This window comes from Anser brachyrhynchus (assembly GCF_964034855.1).
Source record: "Anser brachyrhynchus genome assembly, chromosome: 3".
Taxonomy (NCBI): domain Eukaryota; kingdom Metazoa; phylum Chordata; class Aves; order Anseriformes; family Anatidae; genus Anser; species Anser brachyrhynchus.
Genome location: NC_137696.1, coordinates 54202436 through 54216682, shown reverse-complemented (window position 1 = coordinate 54216682; position 14247 = coordinate 54202436). Strand labels below are relative to the sequence as shown.

General features: G+C 41.4%; 1 protein-coding gene across 2 annotated transcripts; it reads right to left on the bottom strand.

The window, feature by feature from the left end:
* Positions 1-2021: 2021 nt before the first annotated feature.
* SOD2 (superoxide dismutase 2) lies at positions 2022-10545 on the bottom strand. Of its 2 annotated transcripts, none has more exons than XM_080584805.1 (5): positions 10388-10545; positions 9167-9369; positions 4747-4863; positions 3662-3841; positions 2022-2540 (listed from the first exon to the last, which is right to left on the bottom strand). In XM_080584805.1, the coding sequence occupies exons 1-5, from the start codon at positions 10414-10416 to the stop codon at positions 2395-2397; spliced, it is 675 nt and encodes a 224-aa protein (XP_080440931.1). In that variant the 5' UTR covers positions 10417-10545; the 3' UTR covers positions 2022-2394. The 2 variants fall into 2 exon arrangements, with proteins under 2 accessions (XP_080440931.1, XP_080440932.1); XM_080584806.1 differs by having other exon boundaries at positions 9167-9366; positions 10388-10511.
* Between the last annotated feature and the right edge of the window lie 3702 nt (positions 10546-14247).

Below are 14247 nucleotides of genomic sequence, written 5' to 3'. Positions count from 1 at the left end.
TCTGCTGTTTCCTTCTTCTTCAGGCAGACTCCTTGGCAAACAGAATATGCCTCCTATATACTTTGATGATGCTTCTGGGAATTGAGAAACAAAGGATTCTCCTCCCATCTGAAGTCCCTGTTCTTCCTCTGAAAATCTAAATGCCACTGCTTCTCTCCCCACCCCACTCAATCCACCTTATCTGCAGGGCCTCCAGCTGAACCCGACAACTGAAACTGAAGTATTAGCCTTTACTAATCCAGACGCCAACCCAACAGCAGAAAAAAAAAGTACAACCACAAATATAACAGCACACGCATAAGCTTTATACACCAATGCATTCAGCAACAAACTTGCTTAACTAAACTTTATATCTATAGCTAGCTACTGATTAACACATAGAACTACACAGGATTTACAACCTACAGTAAATACTGTTCCTTTCTCCCCTAATAATTGTCAGCAATATTAGTCAATTCTGTAACTAATTAAGTCCTTAAAAAGGATTTGCCTCAGTGGTCTTGCATCAGGAATATTATGGACTACATGATGCATTTTATTAAGATTTTAAGCATTCTGAAATGCTTCGAAGGAAACAAGGAAGCTGCACCATTAAGGTAGTAAGATGGATCTCAAAATAAACTTCTCAGCCCAGTAAATAATTACAGCAAAGATTTTGCTTTGCTTAATTAGAAATGTCCCCTAGGAAGTACAATTCCTTCTGTCAGAAGGTTCTACCAGAGGAAAAACATGTGTGATGCTAGTCTTTACTAGAGGAGAGAGACCAAGGCTTCATAAGAAAAGCTGAACGTATCTCATGATAAAGACTTCCAAACCAGCTGTCCAGACTTTTGGACTTGGGACAGTAAGAGTATGGACCCTTCAGTAGTCTTTTTTTTTTTTTTAACTGAAGTCAAAGCTACCAGACTGATTATCCGTAGAGGTACTTTTCTTCATCGCTGCTCACACACTACCACAAGTAAACCATGGGTGCAAGAGATATGGTAAAGTATGTTTTAAATAAGATATGAGGCAATCCAGAGTTAAGCAGCAGCAGCTCAAGCTGCATACCTGGGATGAGAATTAGGTCTACAGAAGAAACATCCCCAAGTATGAAAAGAAAAAAAAACATTTAAAATGTAAAATAACCCATCCTGTGCAACGCACAGGATCTGACTAGTCACAGTTTTGGTTAAAGACTGTTCCTATGGTAGTGGTAATTTATCTCCCTTCATCACCTGATAAAAGGCATTTCCTTTTTAAAAACACTTCTCCTCTTACTCCTGCTTGATACTTCAAAACAGCAGCCTAGCACCACGGCAATGCAAGCCGTGTTTCTCTGAGAATCTCTTTTCCTTGTTTCTCTTCCTTGTTTCTCTGAGAATCCGTCCTGAACTTAAAGGAGCATTCTAGGAACACTCAAAGAAAACTTACATACAAGGTACTTCATATGTCCAGCACTGTCTGAACGACGTGCAACAGAACTAGCAGAGCAACCCAAACACCCTACCCTTGCCTCTCAAGACCGCTTGGGCATGCTCCCACATGCCAGGCAGTACTTCACTCCTGTCTCAAGCGTTAAGTTTAACTTGTTACTACTGCTTCAGGAACAAAGCTGTGGACAGTTTAGACTTGACAGAGGCACACAATCAGTCTCTAAAGCTAAAGGATGAATATACAGAATATACTTGAACAACCAGTATGAAGTGAGTACCACCCGCTGCCATCCAGTTCCTATGTGAAAGATTTAGTCCGTCCCAGTACTGCCATCTTTTGCCCAAGGTAACACTTCAAAAGCTAATACATTGCTACAATACATGAAGATCTCAGACAAGAAATCCAGGAAAGACAGGGATAACTGAAGACCATCAAGTCAGGCAGGCACAGCAGTGCCTATTTTCTGTTTCACCTATCTTCCTGATCTCTCAGGAAGTTGCAGAGCCTGTAACACAATAAATTACAGAAGGCGCTTCTCTTCCCCAGCCCTTTTCAAAGCAAATAACTGGACCAGCTGCTACCAAAAAAGAGTCTGTTACACACAGTTAGAGAAGATTCTTTTGAGTTTTATTTGTTCACAGTAACATAAAGTACGTGTCTCCACTTAGGTATTTAAGTGCAACAAAGAAATCCATTACTTCAGTAAGCTTCAGCAAGGTGAGCTATGTTTTTATATGCAATAGAAAAGATTATTTCAAGTGTCTCCCTTTGTTGCACAACAATTTAAAGCTTCAAAAATCTAAGGAATACCTTCCATAGGATTAGACAAGCAGACACTTTGCTTATGAAATGTTTTTGTTGGATGAGCTAAGTGTTTTCTGCAGTAGAGCTATTCATTTGTAAGCCACAGATACTACTACAAGAGTGATACCAAAGTAGAAGTGGTGCCATTTCAGTAGTCTGTGCAAGAATTCCACTCTACTTTTTGCAAGATGCATATCTTGAAGATACATTCTCCCAGTTGATGACGTTCCAGATGGCTTTCAAATAATCAGGTCGAACATTTTTATATTGAAGATAATAGGCATGTTCCCATACATCGATTCCTAGCAAAGGAATAAGACCTGTAGAAAAGAAGGATAAAAACTTTAAGTCTATGAAAAAATGCTTCATATATAAAGTTTTATTTTGCTATTACCCAATTTCTTCAACTGTAGGAAGACAGAGCTCTCCAGCACATAGGTGCTCATTGCGCCATTTTACCTTTGGCTCTCCACACACACATATAGTATAAGCTGAATGAAGTGATTAGGATAAGAACCTACGAATGCCCTAGAATTGGCTTGAAGACAGAACTGAAACCAGCTGAAGTCATTTTTTTTTTTTCCCAAGTTTACGGTTTATCTTTTGGACATGTAAGAACGCAAGTATTTTCCTGAAATACACCACCACAAAAGAATCTCTTGCCATACCAATATTTGTTTCCAGTGTTTTAATCACAAGTTATTAACTGTTTCATTACTTTCCTTGCTTTTGTGCTAAAACATCTTTCTAGTTGAGGTTTTTAGTGGGGAGTTTTCATTGAGGGGAGGGGTGAAATTTACCCACTTTACCACTGTTTGTCTCAACACTAGAACTATTTTTTTTTTTTTACCAGTGATAAGCAGCACACAGACCATTTTAAGTGTTATTTTATTATAATAATTATAACTATAATAAGTTATTTAATTGACATCCATCACTATCTACCAATAGTAAGGAAGCACACTATAAGCCTTCCATTTTAAACCTAGAACCCTGTTTCAAGAAAAGAGTTGTTATACGCATCTTCCCCTCTGCTGCTGTCTGGCCTACACCCAGAGCACTGGTTCTGTAAATACCTCCTGTCAGAGAAAACAATCTAAATGTAACAGAATTATTTTTCCCAATACTCTTACAGGCAAGCTACTCCAATTACTCAGAAACAGCCCAAAGGAGCGTAACTGTCTGAGAGCGCGCACTTTCACAGTATGGCCCATCTATTTCCCTTTTGATTAGACAGACTGTAAACCCTACTGCTCTCCACAGATTTTCGAAGTCCCGATTTACAAACGCTATTTTAAAAGCTGCAACTGTTTTTCACTTCTGCTAGAAGTGAACCAATTTATCCAGCTATTTCTTCTTCATGTCTAAAAATTCCCTTTCCCATCTTGTACACTTGCCTCTGAAATCTACAAAAAGCAGAGGGGAAGGAAAGAAACCTGACCTGTTGTTCCTTGCAAAGGGTCTTGATTTGCACAAGCTGCTATCTGTAGGCGTCCTTGCTCTTTGTTATAGCCAAGCCACCCCCAGCCTGATCCTTGAACACCAACTGATACAGCTGTTAGCTTCTCCTTGAAGTTTGCGAAGGAACCAAAGTCGCGCTTGATGGCTTCCATCAATTCTCCTTTAAAAAAAAACAGAGAAACGTCACAGAATGTCACGTACTTAACATCTTAACTTCCAGATACTGCCTGAAAATAGAAGAGAAGCAGAAGCACTTGGGCTCTAAGGGAAGGAACTGGCTAGACAAAATAGATGCATTGTTAATTAACAATCCTGTCCCAACCCGCTTGAGAGAGCAAGCAGACAGAAAGAGACAAAGGCAAGGCTTTAAAACACCTTTCCTGATAATGCCACCTGGAAAAAGCTCCATCAGAAATGGACAGAACTGCTGAACTACTAGAAGAAATTTCAGCTTTGAAATTTTATGCACCTGAAGCCCACCGGTCTATAGATGGGCATATACACTTGATTCAAAAACTTTGAAGTTTACCACAACAGCTTTTGTGAGATCTTTATTATAGGGCCGCTAATTTAATTGCAGGCCACTTGGAGATTATCACTCCTCTATCCTCTCAAAAGGATTTCTTCCTTTAGGTTTTAACTGTTAAACTATCCCTACTTGAAAATGGAGCATAAATCCAGTCACTAGGCTGGGTGGTCTGCAGCACATTTCTTCCCTTTCTGTTAAAGCTGAGTACATGTACATGAACTTAATTATCACAGCTCTGGATAACTATTTTCTCTTATGCAGATGGAAAGGACATATACAGCAATAGCCAAGTATTTTGCAATGTACATGTAATCAGCTTTAGAAATTAAATACACTTAGCACAGAACTAGCTTTTTGAATTTTTACCTTGCCTTCAAAAGGCCCTGACTTCCTCAGAATTACGGTAATTGTCATATAGAAAGGCAAATTAATTCTGAAAAAAATAAAGATTTAGCCTCTTCCAAAGAAAAAAAAATATCATCAGTTCTGCTGGTCAATTAAAATTGACTCAATAAACCATCATAACAAGCACTAACCTTTAGGCTCTCCTCCTCCATTAGGTGAAAGGTTTGTCCAGAAGATGGTGTGATTGATATGACCCCCACCATTGAACTTCAGTGCAGGCTGAAGCGACACCTGAGCTGTAACATCACCTAGGGATGCAGAAGATAAAAAAAAAATTAGACAAATAAAAAGATCACCACCACAGTAGACACTAAATTGCCACTAGGCCTCCATCAATACCCAACATTTTTCAAGCCTTACTAGCCTTTAACACATCTATGGAAAAGATAAGGGGGTTTGTGACTGCTACTCATATTTTAGATAGTCACTGACAAACTGCATTAAATGTGTCTTATCTTTTGCTTGTCCTATATGCGATCTGCCAATATTGCACCTCTCAGGCAACTCACACTACATATACAGTACCGAAGTATCTACTGCCATTCTACAGCTAAATAAAGCAACCAGAATAGCCAGAATGCATTAAGGACTTAGCACTTGTAAATTGCTCAGTATTACCATTACTAGACAAGAACACTATTCACCCTTTAAGTCATTGATTTGCCCACTATGAATTTTTAAACTTTTTAAACATCTTGAACAGGGTGAACAGTTTGTGCTCCAGACAAGGTTGATGAGTACAGTCAGCACAAACCAAAATGTTCCTCTCCCTCCAATTTTTGGGGGGGGGGGGGGGGCTGTTTTGATTGATTGTTTTTGGAAGAGATGTGATGACCCAGAACATTTTACTCAACATGAAGAACTCTGCATCTGAAACCTCTCCTCCAAATACCACTGTTTAATATAGGTGAACTCCCCAGTCCAAGCAGGTTTTAACTTCAAGAGAAAAACAAAGACCAGAAGTCCATCTAGAACTATCCACAGCATATCTAAGCAGTGCACGTGTAATGCTAACCCTTGTTTCCAGCCCTGCACATAACACTCATACCACCCAAGGTCAGACAACCTTGTACATCCCTCCTCCCCCCTCCGAAACATGTCATATTCCTTAAAGAATTCATTGCTGCCTTATGTCTTTGAATCATGTTGCGCCATTTTAACACGAGTGTTTTGCATGCTATTTTGGCTTTTAAAATAACTGGAACATTGCACAACTTTTTGAAGCTTTTTCCACCATTCCAGTACATTCTCAAATAAGTCACCGGTGCGGGCAGCTGTTTCCCCCACTCACTTTCAGGAACAAGTGGTAGAAATCTTCCTATAGGAATAAGTGAGTCATCCTAGGACAGACGTGAAGACAAGTCACAAAGCAGCAGCGCACCTGTTACTAAGGTTTGAATACAGGATTCCAAGTTCCCAGCATTTCCTCATACCCTTAAGAAACCATAATGACCTTGGTAAGTCTCATACAAATAAAGTATCTGGATGAAGCTGTTAAGTTCCACTATGACTCACAAATCTCCCCAAAATACAGACTTCAACGCTTTGTTAAAATAAATTACAGTAATGCTCAATCACGCATCTTCGACTTAATTTTTGCTGGAAATGACCGCTGTTATTGTAAAGAGTTTCCTTAAGATGCAAAAACTAAACAGTTTTCCATAAAATTTTCTTAAGAATAATTTTGTTCCTACAGGAATTCACTTTCAAGTGCAATACAGATTGATTTTTCTCTCATTCAGAAAAATATCTCTAAGTTAAAAGAGAGTGTGTAACTACTACGTGGCCTCTGCAACTCCAGTCATAACCACACCCAGAGCAACAAAACCAGACAGGGACAGGACTGGAATAAAGCATCCAACGCAGCCAGTACAAACACTATTTCTGCATTCAGGTATCAAGTGAAGGATGAGACATGTCTCTTATAACCAGTCAAACAGCATCTTCAAGACATTTTCCTTGAATTTTGCATGCCTTTAAGAAACGAAGTTAATCCAGAACATACCCACGATATCACAAGCCAGGAATCCAAAAATAACCCAGGACATTTTAAACACCTTCATTATTGTTTATGATACCATACCCTAGAAGAAGCCAGGACCACTATGAAGCTGAGACAGCATTTGATTGCTGTTCTTAAAACACGGTATTTGGGGTGCTGTCAAAATTGTCCTGCTGAACTTGGCACTGGAAAAGGTGATGGACAAAAGTAACTTGCCCATAAGTTACTGCAACGTATCTTCAAATCTACTTGTATATAAGGCCCCCTCCAGCCTACTGCTCTCAACACAGCCACACAGGACGATTCAGTAAACCAAGACAGACAGCTTAGAGGTAGTGCTCAAGAGACTTGTCAGCTCAGTTTCTCAGTCTACTAAGAGTCACTCCTTCCCTTCGTAGAGCAGCTAAGTAAAGCACCATAGGTCAACTGTCAGAAAAGAACAGGAAATTCTGGTGGGCATAAATTTTCAATGAAAATATATTTCAATGTCATTTCTTTCAATTGGCGAAATCCTGCACGTTTTGATGAACCAGTAATCAGAACCAGATTACGCTGAAAGCTTTCTGGAATAAAGTTATTACTTCCCATGCTGGATCCTGTCACAGAGGTGCATACTCATTTTCAGAAGAACTAACAACACAAGCAAATGGACTCCGCTCAAGAAAGCTTTATAGTTATCTAAACAGATATAGATAAGTTAAGAACATGTTAAAGATGATCTAAAGAGATTACTTCATCTCCTATTGCTGAACAGAAACCATTGCCAAGGTTCTGTTATCCAGAAGAGACAGTGAATAGATGTGACAGAGATAGATGCGATGTAGTGAACAGATGTGTTGTATAACCTAACAGTGAAATGCTGTGCAAAACGTTTTGGCTAGGCTCAATTTTTAAGTATGGGGAAAGAATGACATTGCTGACAGAATTAGGTGGCAATTCAGACTCTGCCCTTTCCTAAAGCCTGCTCTTACTAGTCTTTCTAATGAGGGTCAAAATACCACTCTCTGCATACTGCGCTATCACTGAAGTAAAAAAGCCAACCCAAAACACACACAAACGGTGTAAGCAAATATTTGTCCGGCTTTGATGTGCATGACAACCACAATACACTGCAAAATACTGGCAGCAAAATCCTTACGGAAAGATTAAGTTCTACCTCTAGAAATACTGTCACCAAGACCAAGTGATGAAAGCCTATCAACTATTTTTTTAAAATACCTCAGAGGATCCACAGCACTGCAGATGTCTCTGCCAACCAGAAATTCTGCCTTCACTAGTGGCTGAAGCCTTAGTCATTATACAGCACTATTAACATGAGCAGTAGATAATACTGATTTCTTATAGTTTTGTTTCCCTCCTCAGTTGCAATAATTAATCTCTGCAAGACAATTTTCCCAGATCCACCATTGGTAGGACAAAGCAGCAATCTTGATCGCATGATTCTTAATCAAATCTCATTAGAATTTAAATGGCACCATTTATTTTTAGGCTTACATAGCCACTTGAAAATCTCTAAACTCTCGCAAGTAATCAATGTCTTATATTCAAGCACACTGGTATATCTCAGGGGCTACAGGGCTCAAGATTACTCAGACATGAACAATTTTCACACTTTCATCCAAGCCCAAACAAAATTACACTGTGGAGCAACTCAGCAACAAGGCATAAGCGAGTCTATAAACTAATCACCTTTTAGACATAAACTGAAGCTCTTCAGAAAGATCACCACTAAAGAACAAAAATATTCTGCCTCCTTAAAGAGATATATACATATATTTCACATATTCTCACCAGTCCAACTTAAAGACTGAAAGGAGTCTTTAAAAAAGCATTTCATGTGTTTTCACTGTGGTTTGGCTAAAACAACTCTAAAGTTTTTACAAAAGTCAGTGTATCTCAAGATTCAATTTGAAATATTAATAAAAAAATCTATTACCTCTTGCTATGTATTTCAGTTCCTCACACTGGCACATGAGCTACGTGACCCCTTAACTTGACTCAGTGGCATACTGACAACAAAATTCAACTCTCTTCACTGGGTATCGCATGGATGTTTGCTTTATGTTCATTTGTACAGGACTAAGATTTCTTCACAAGAATCAGCAAAACATCTGATGTGAGAACTGTCAAAGCACACGAATTCTACTTTATGTACCTTTCATTACAAAGTATTTATTCAGTAAAATGACTGCAACTTCCTATTGACGCTATCTTTGGTTCCAGTTACTAGCGTAAACGTGGACTAAATCCACAAGTCAATACAGTTTCTCCATATTTTATAGTACTACAGAGGGTAGTACTCAGGCTTTTGGCTAACCCTACTTTCCAGTTACTAGCAACGCTGAAGCCCACCACACAAGCTTGATCCTAGTAACATTTCACTTTATTAAAAAATAAAAGGAAAAAGGCAAGGTTGAATGAAATATATAATCCAAAAATGTTTAAAGAAACTATTTTCTGTAGAAAGAAGTTATCCTTTTTTTTCCCCCGTATCATATCATCTGCGTAAACTAGCTTCCATCTCATCTGTTGACTGTGGATACACAAACCTTTTGCCAGTGCCTCTTTGTATTTTTCCTCCGCAACGTTCAGGTTGTTCACGTAGGTGGCATGGTGCTTGCTGTGGTGCAGCTGCATGATCTCTGCGTTAATGTGAGGTTCCAGAGCGCCATAGTCATACGGCAGGTCAGGAAGCGTGTGCTTTTGCCTAGACACCAAGCACCCCAGAGGTGCTATCAGCTTGGCCCTGCTTCTAGGAGAGAAAAAACAGAAGGAGGATGTCTTACTCGGTGCTTTAACACTTCAGCAGACTGAAATGACCGTTACGATCAGCTGCTGTAAATACGCAAGGTGTTGTCTTAGATAAAGAAGCTGAATTCCCATTTTTCAAGAGCTCGGAGCAACAACACTCTGTGGTTTAATTGCAAAGATGAACGCACATAAAGGTCACAGGTACGGGGCTTTGCAGGGTAAAGCTGACACTCCTCAAACCACATCCTCCAAGCCACTGCAAAGACACTCCTGGGGGGGGGGGAGCAAGGGAAAGCCAGCAGCAACACCGACATGCACAGCTCCAACTAATTGATACTGATTACAAGCAGAAGTCAAAACGTCCCTGTTAAGTCTCTCTCCTTCCTCATCCAAAAGGTCTCTGCATTAAAAGATAAAAAGGTTGAAAACTGAACCACGGGGTTCCCAGGGCAGAACGTGCCCTGTATTACCATCTCTTCGGTGCGCCCCAGCAGAAACACGCGTGCCTCACCGTCCCCACAGCAGGTACCAGAGAGCCTCAGGCTGCGTGAAAACAGGGCAGTGGAAAGCGGTGATGCCCGGCAAAGAAAACACCACAGGCTCCGCTTTCCTGTTTCACACCCCACGTTTTAACGAGACACGAGGAAACGCTCCCCCCACGACAGGAACCACGCAGGGCCGGGAGGAAGGGCGGCTGCTAGGGCCCCTCCGCCGGTGACCTTGGCGTAGATGAGGGACAAAACCGCGCGGCCAGGGCGAGGAGCAGCACCATTGCGATCCGGCAGCACCGAGCCAGGCGACAGAGCCCCCCGGCAGGGGTGCACGGGGGGCGACAGGGAGGGACGACCGCCAGCGGCCCCCCGAAATGGCGGGGGGAGAAGAGAGAGCAGGGGACGAGCCCTCCGCCGCCGCCTCCCCGCCCTCCCGCGGCTCGGCCACGGAAGCCGAGGGCTGCCCGGCCGCCCCCGCTGCCGCAGCCGAGCGGCTGGCACGGCGCTGCCTCTCCCCCCGGCTCTCACCTGCCCGCCGAGGCGAGGCGGCACAACATGGCGGCGGGCTGGCAGCGCGGCACTCCGCCCGTGGCGCAGCGCGGCTGGCACCGCCCTCACGGCCGGGCGGGCGGCGCCGGGGGAGGCGGCCGCGGGGTGGGGTCGGGGGCGTGAGGGGAGCCTGGGCCCGGCGGGTGTGGAGGGGGAATAGGGGCTGGAGGGCCCGCGGGGTTACGGTACTCGTGCCCCTGCCTTGGTACTGGTGTCAGAAATACCTCACGGGAGGGGAGGTGCGGCAAAACGGAGGAAGGGGGTGAGAAAGGAGGGTCGGGAAATGAGGGAGAAGAGATGGATGACAGATGGTGCTTTGTAGGGTACCCACCAGGCAGTCCTGCCCTCGACCACCGCAGCTGGACAACAAACCACACCTCAGGTGCCTGTGCATCTGCTGCAGAAACTGCTGTAATAGCCTTAGCCTTGATACACAGCAGTCCTGGGAGCAAGGAAATCCAGCTTCTCCCAGCAAACCGGTGCCCCAGCTTGGGATAAGCAAACCTGTGGATGCTGTCAGTGCCCCGCTTGTTGCCCTGCCTTCTCCTCACGGGCAGGACTGGGGAGCTGGGCACAGACAGCAGTGCCGCGCCCGGGAGCTAACAGGTTAAATCTCGCTGCAGATCTGGTGCAGCGGGTGCTCCTGACACAGGTAACTATTTCTGGCTCACAACACAAGGCTTGTCATCACTTAGCTCCTAGGCAAACTCACTCTTTGCTTTTGCAGTTAAAAATAGAGGATTATTAAAATATACATTGGGAGTGAAATATGCACAGAGAGCAGAATAGATAGCAAAACCATAAACAGGGATAGAGAAGGGTTAGACATGTTCAACAAAATGTTCTCTTTTTGGAAGAAAGCAGGATGAATCAGATATTAAAGTTTCACAGCCATAATGAAGACAAACGTAAAGTTTCATTTGCTAAAATTAAACTAAATTAACTACAAGATTTCCAGAAGAAAAAGGTCCTTACTACTTACTTCTGGAATAGTAAGGAACTGAATTATCTGAAATACTGGTAACAGTCCTCTCTCAGAAAACAAAAATGCCAAAGAAGTGTTGATCAACATTTTATGAATTGTAGACAAAACAAGGGATTAAGGTAAGAAATTCTACTGCCCAAGAAATAAAAGCAAAGGAAAATTGTTATCAGTGTGTTGTCATGGTAAGCTGGTCTTTTCAAAGACATTACTTCTGTGTACTCAGATTGCAACTCTAATTAACAAAAGCAACTGTAGGAGACATTTAGATTCATCTCCAAGTGATTGACTTAGTACCCTCTACTTGGATTTAAGGGATTTAACTATACACAGCATAAACAGTGCACATGGTAGAAGGGATTAAAGATCAACTCACTGACTCAGTTACCAGACTAGTAGTTCACTAGTGTTTCCTCTAACAGGGCCAGGACTAAGAGGATCCCATCCCATTAGGGTCAAGTCTTGGCCCAGTGTTTCTATTGGTAGCCATAACCTTAGGACTTTTATTATTGAAGTCAGCAGTTAACAAAGCCTAACAGGACAGTAAAAAGAATACACTACTTCTGAATTGCACTGGTGATCAGTTGAAAACCATTAAGACTGATCAAGATAAATTGTTCACATATTACCTTTTATGTACAGTGTGCTTCAAACTGATTTACAGAGGGGACAAAAAAGAACATGTCAATGTGAACACAGTAAAGCAAGTAGATCAGTCACAAGAAGTTTCAGAGGTTAATATTAAGCAGGAATAGGAAAGCAAGATCACCTTTCCAGACAACACTGGTGAGACTACTAGACCTAATGCTCCACTAGGAAGTGTTCTAGAAAGGGGTGAAAAAAGGTTCCATAAAATAAGTCCAGAGAGCTGACATTCTCCTCTTCAAAAAAAGAGCCTGAACATTGACTGTGTGTAAACCTTACTCATGGAAAGAGCTGTGGTGCATGCAGTACTGTCTGGGAGTAACCAACAGACAATTCAGCCTTGAAGAACCAGCTGGGCTACGGCTTAGCACTAGAACAACAGGCCCACTGAATACATGGGGCCAGACTACAACGCAGCAGTTCCTTCTGACCTCAGGAGTCTACATGTATTTTCCCCATTTATAATCTTATTTTGTCCACCTTGCAAACCGCATCAATCTCTGACAACTTGACACATGCAGAGTCAGGTATTTTTAGTGCTGCATAACTCATCGAAGGTGGGCTAAATAATACCTGTTAAACAGACATGCCCCCTCTGCTTTTAAAGGAAACCCATAGAGGTGAGACAGAGGATTTCCTCAAAGTATTTCTTTAAAGTATTTGCCTTCATTTGTCACTTGATCCCAGCTATGTCTATGCATACAGTGGAGGACATTAACACCTTAAAATCCCAGGCCTCAGTACTGCAAGCAGAGGCAGGGCAGCAGCCTGTACCAGAGTTTGCAAGCAGCCCCACACTCCCATAGAGGCTGGTTGCCATTAGGATCTACCCATCCCAACCTCTGGGAACAAGGAAGGCACTTAAAAATACCTTTTCAGCTATTTCGTCTACTTACCTTTTTTGATCCATTCCATTTTTTTTCTCACTTTTCTGAGTTTGTTTCCCAACACCTGTTTTTCTCCCAGCATCAGTTCAGTGGCCCTTAACACACATCAGAAAGCTTCATTTGCATACCTTAACTCCATCAGCTAAAATAATCAGTATTGAATAGTTAGTGCAAAATAATTCAAAGAAACATGAAAAATTAGTTCTCCTATAAGGCCAGCGAGGAAAGCTCTTCATTATGAAGCATTCTACAAGATAAATACTAGATTAAGTGTAAAGTATATGGGAAAACATCTTTACTACCACAAAACCCTCAATCTTTTGAGTTTTGTCTTTTTAAACAAGCGTGTATATCCAAAGATCTTAAAGAACCCAAATTTATCAGACTAAAAAAAATCAGTGGGGTTAAGTGTGAACAACCTTGGTTAAAATAACTTACCTCATCTTGGAATTTGCCAGTAAATCCACAGAGATCCATACTGTGAATCAAAATATTGTGATGCAAAGTACAGTAGTTGCCCCTCCACTCCCTTTTAAAGGACCCCAGAAAACCATGCAAGTTTCCTTTTTCACCTATCAGCCAGCTGTACTCTGGATATCTGAGCAGAAAAAATAACTACTTTATCAATAGATATGAGAAAAGATGAATTGTTTGAAGTCTACAGTTCTGTAAACAAAACTTTCCTGAATATTGAAATAAATCCATGAACTGCCATCTTAAGGATGATTAAATGCCATAATAGAGGCTGTATGAATTTACTGACAGCCAAGAACATGAACATTACTGTGGCTTAGCATTTCTATGTGCATTATTATATTGTATTTCACTACTGTTTTGCAGCAAGTATTGCAAGAAAGCAAGCCAATTATAAGATGCATCTTGTTATTAACTGATGCAATTGCTGGGTTGCTTTCACTCAGAAAAAAATTCAAACAACACACCAGCCCACTTATTTAGAAGATACCCTCTAAGTAGAGAATGACAAAGGAAATGGTTTATATTACCTTACAATTATTTTCCTAAAAGTTAAGCCAACTTTTAGTCTGTACACATATTTTGTATCTTTAAGCTATTTAGCTAAACTTCATTTTTTTTTTTTTAACTATTTAAAAGTGAAGTTATCACTCACCCTTGAGAAAATTCAAATCTTCATGAGGTTTTAAGACATGCTCTTTAGTAGCTGACGTTAAGTGGCAAGTTGTCTTTGCCTGAAAGACACACTTTTAATAAAAACCTTAACAGCACAATTAATAGCAGTTACTGCAACTCTAAAGATTTTGCATCTTTCTAATCCCTTATACCAGATGCCATCTTCTTAACATGAG

Bases quoted from the DNA above. Each gene is read 5' to 3' on its own strand.
- SOD2 (XM_080584805.1), bottom strand. From the start codon at position 10,416: ATGTTGTGCCGCCTCGCCTCGGCGGGCAG. The intron at 3,842-4,746 runs GTTAGTGCTTGT...TTTTTTTTAAAG, and splicing joins TGGAGGAGGAGAGCCTAAAG to GAGAATTGATGGAAGCCATC. The intron at 2,541-3,661 runs GTCAGGTTTCTT...TCTTTTCTACAG, and splicing joins CCCTTTGCAAGGAACAACAG to GTCTTATTCCTTTGCTAGGA.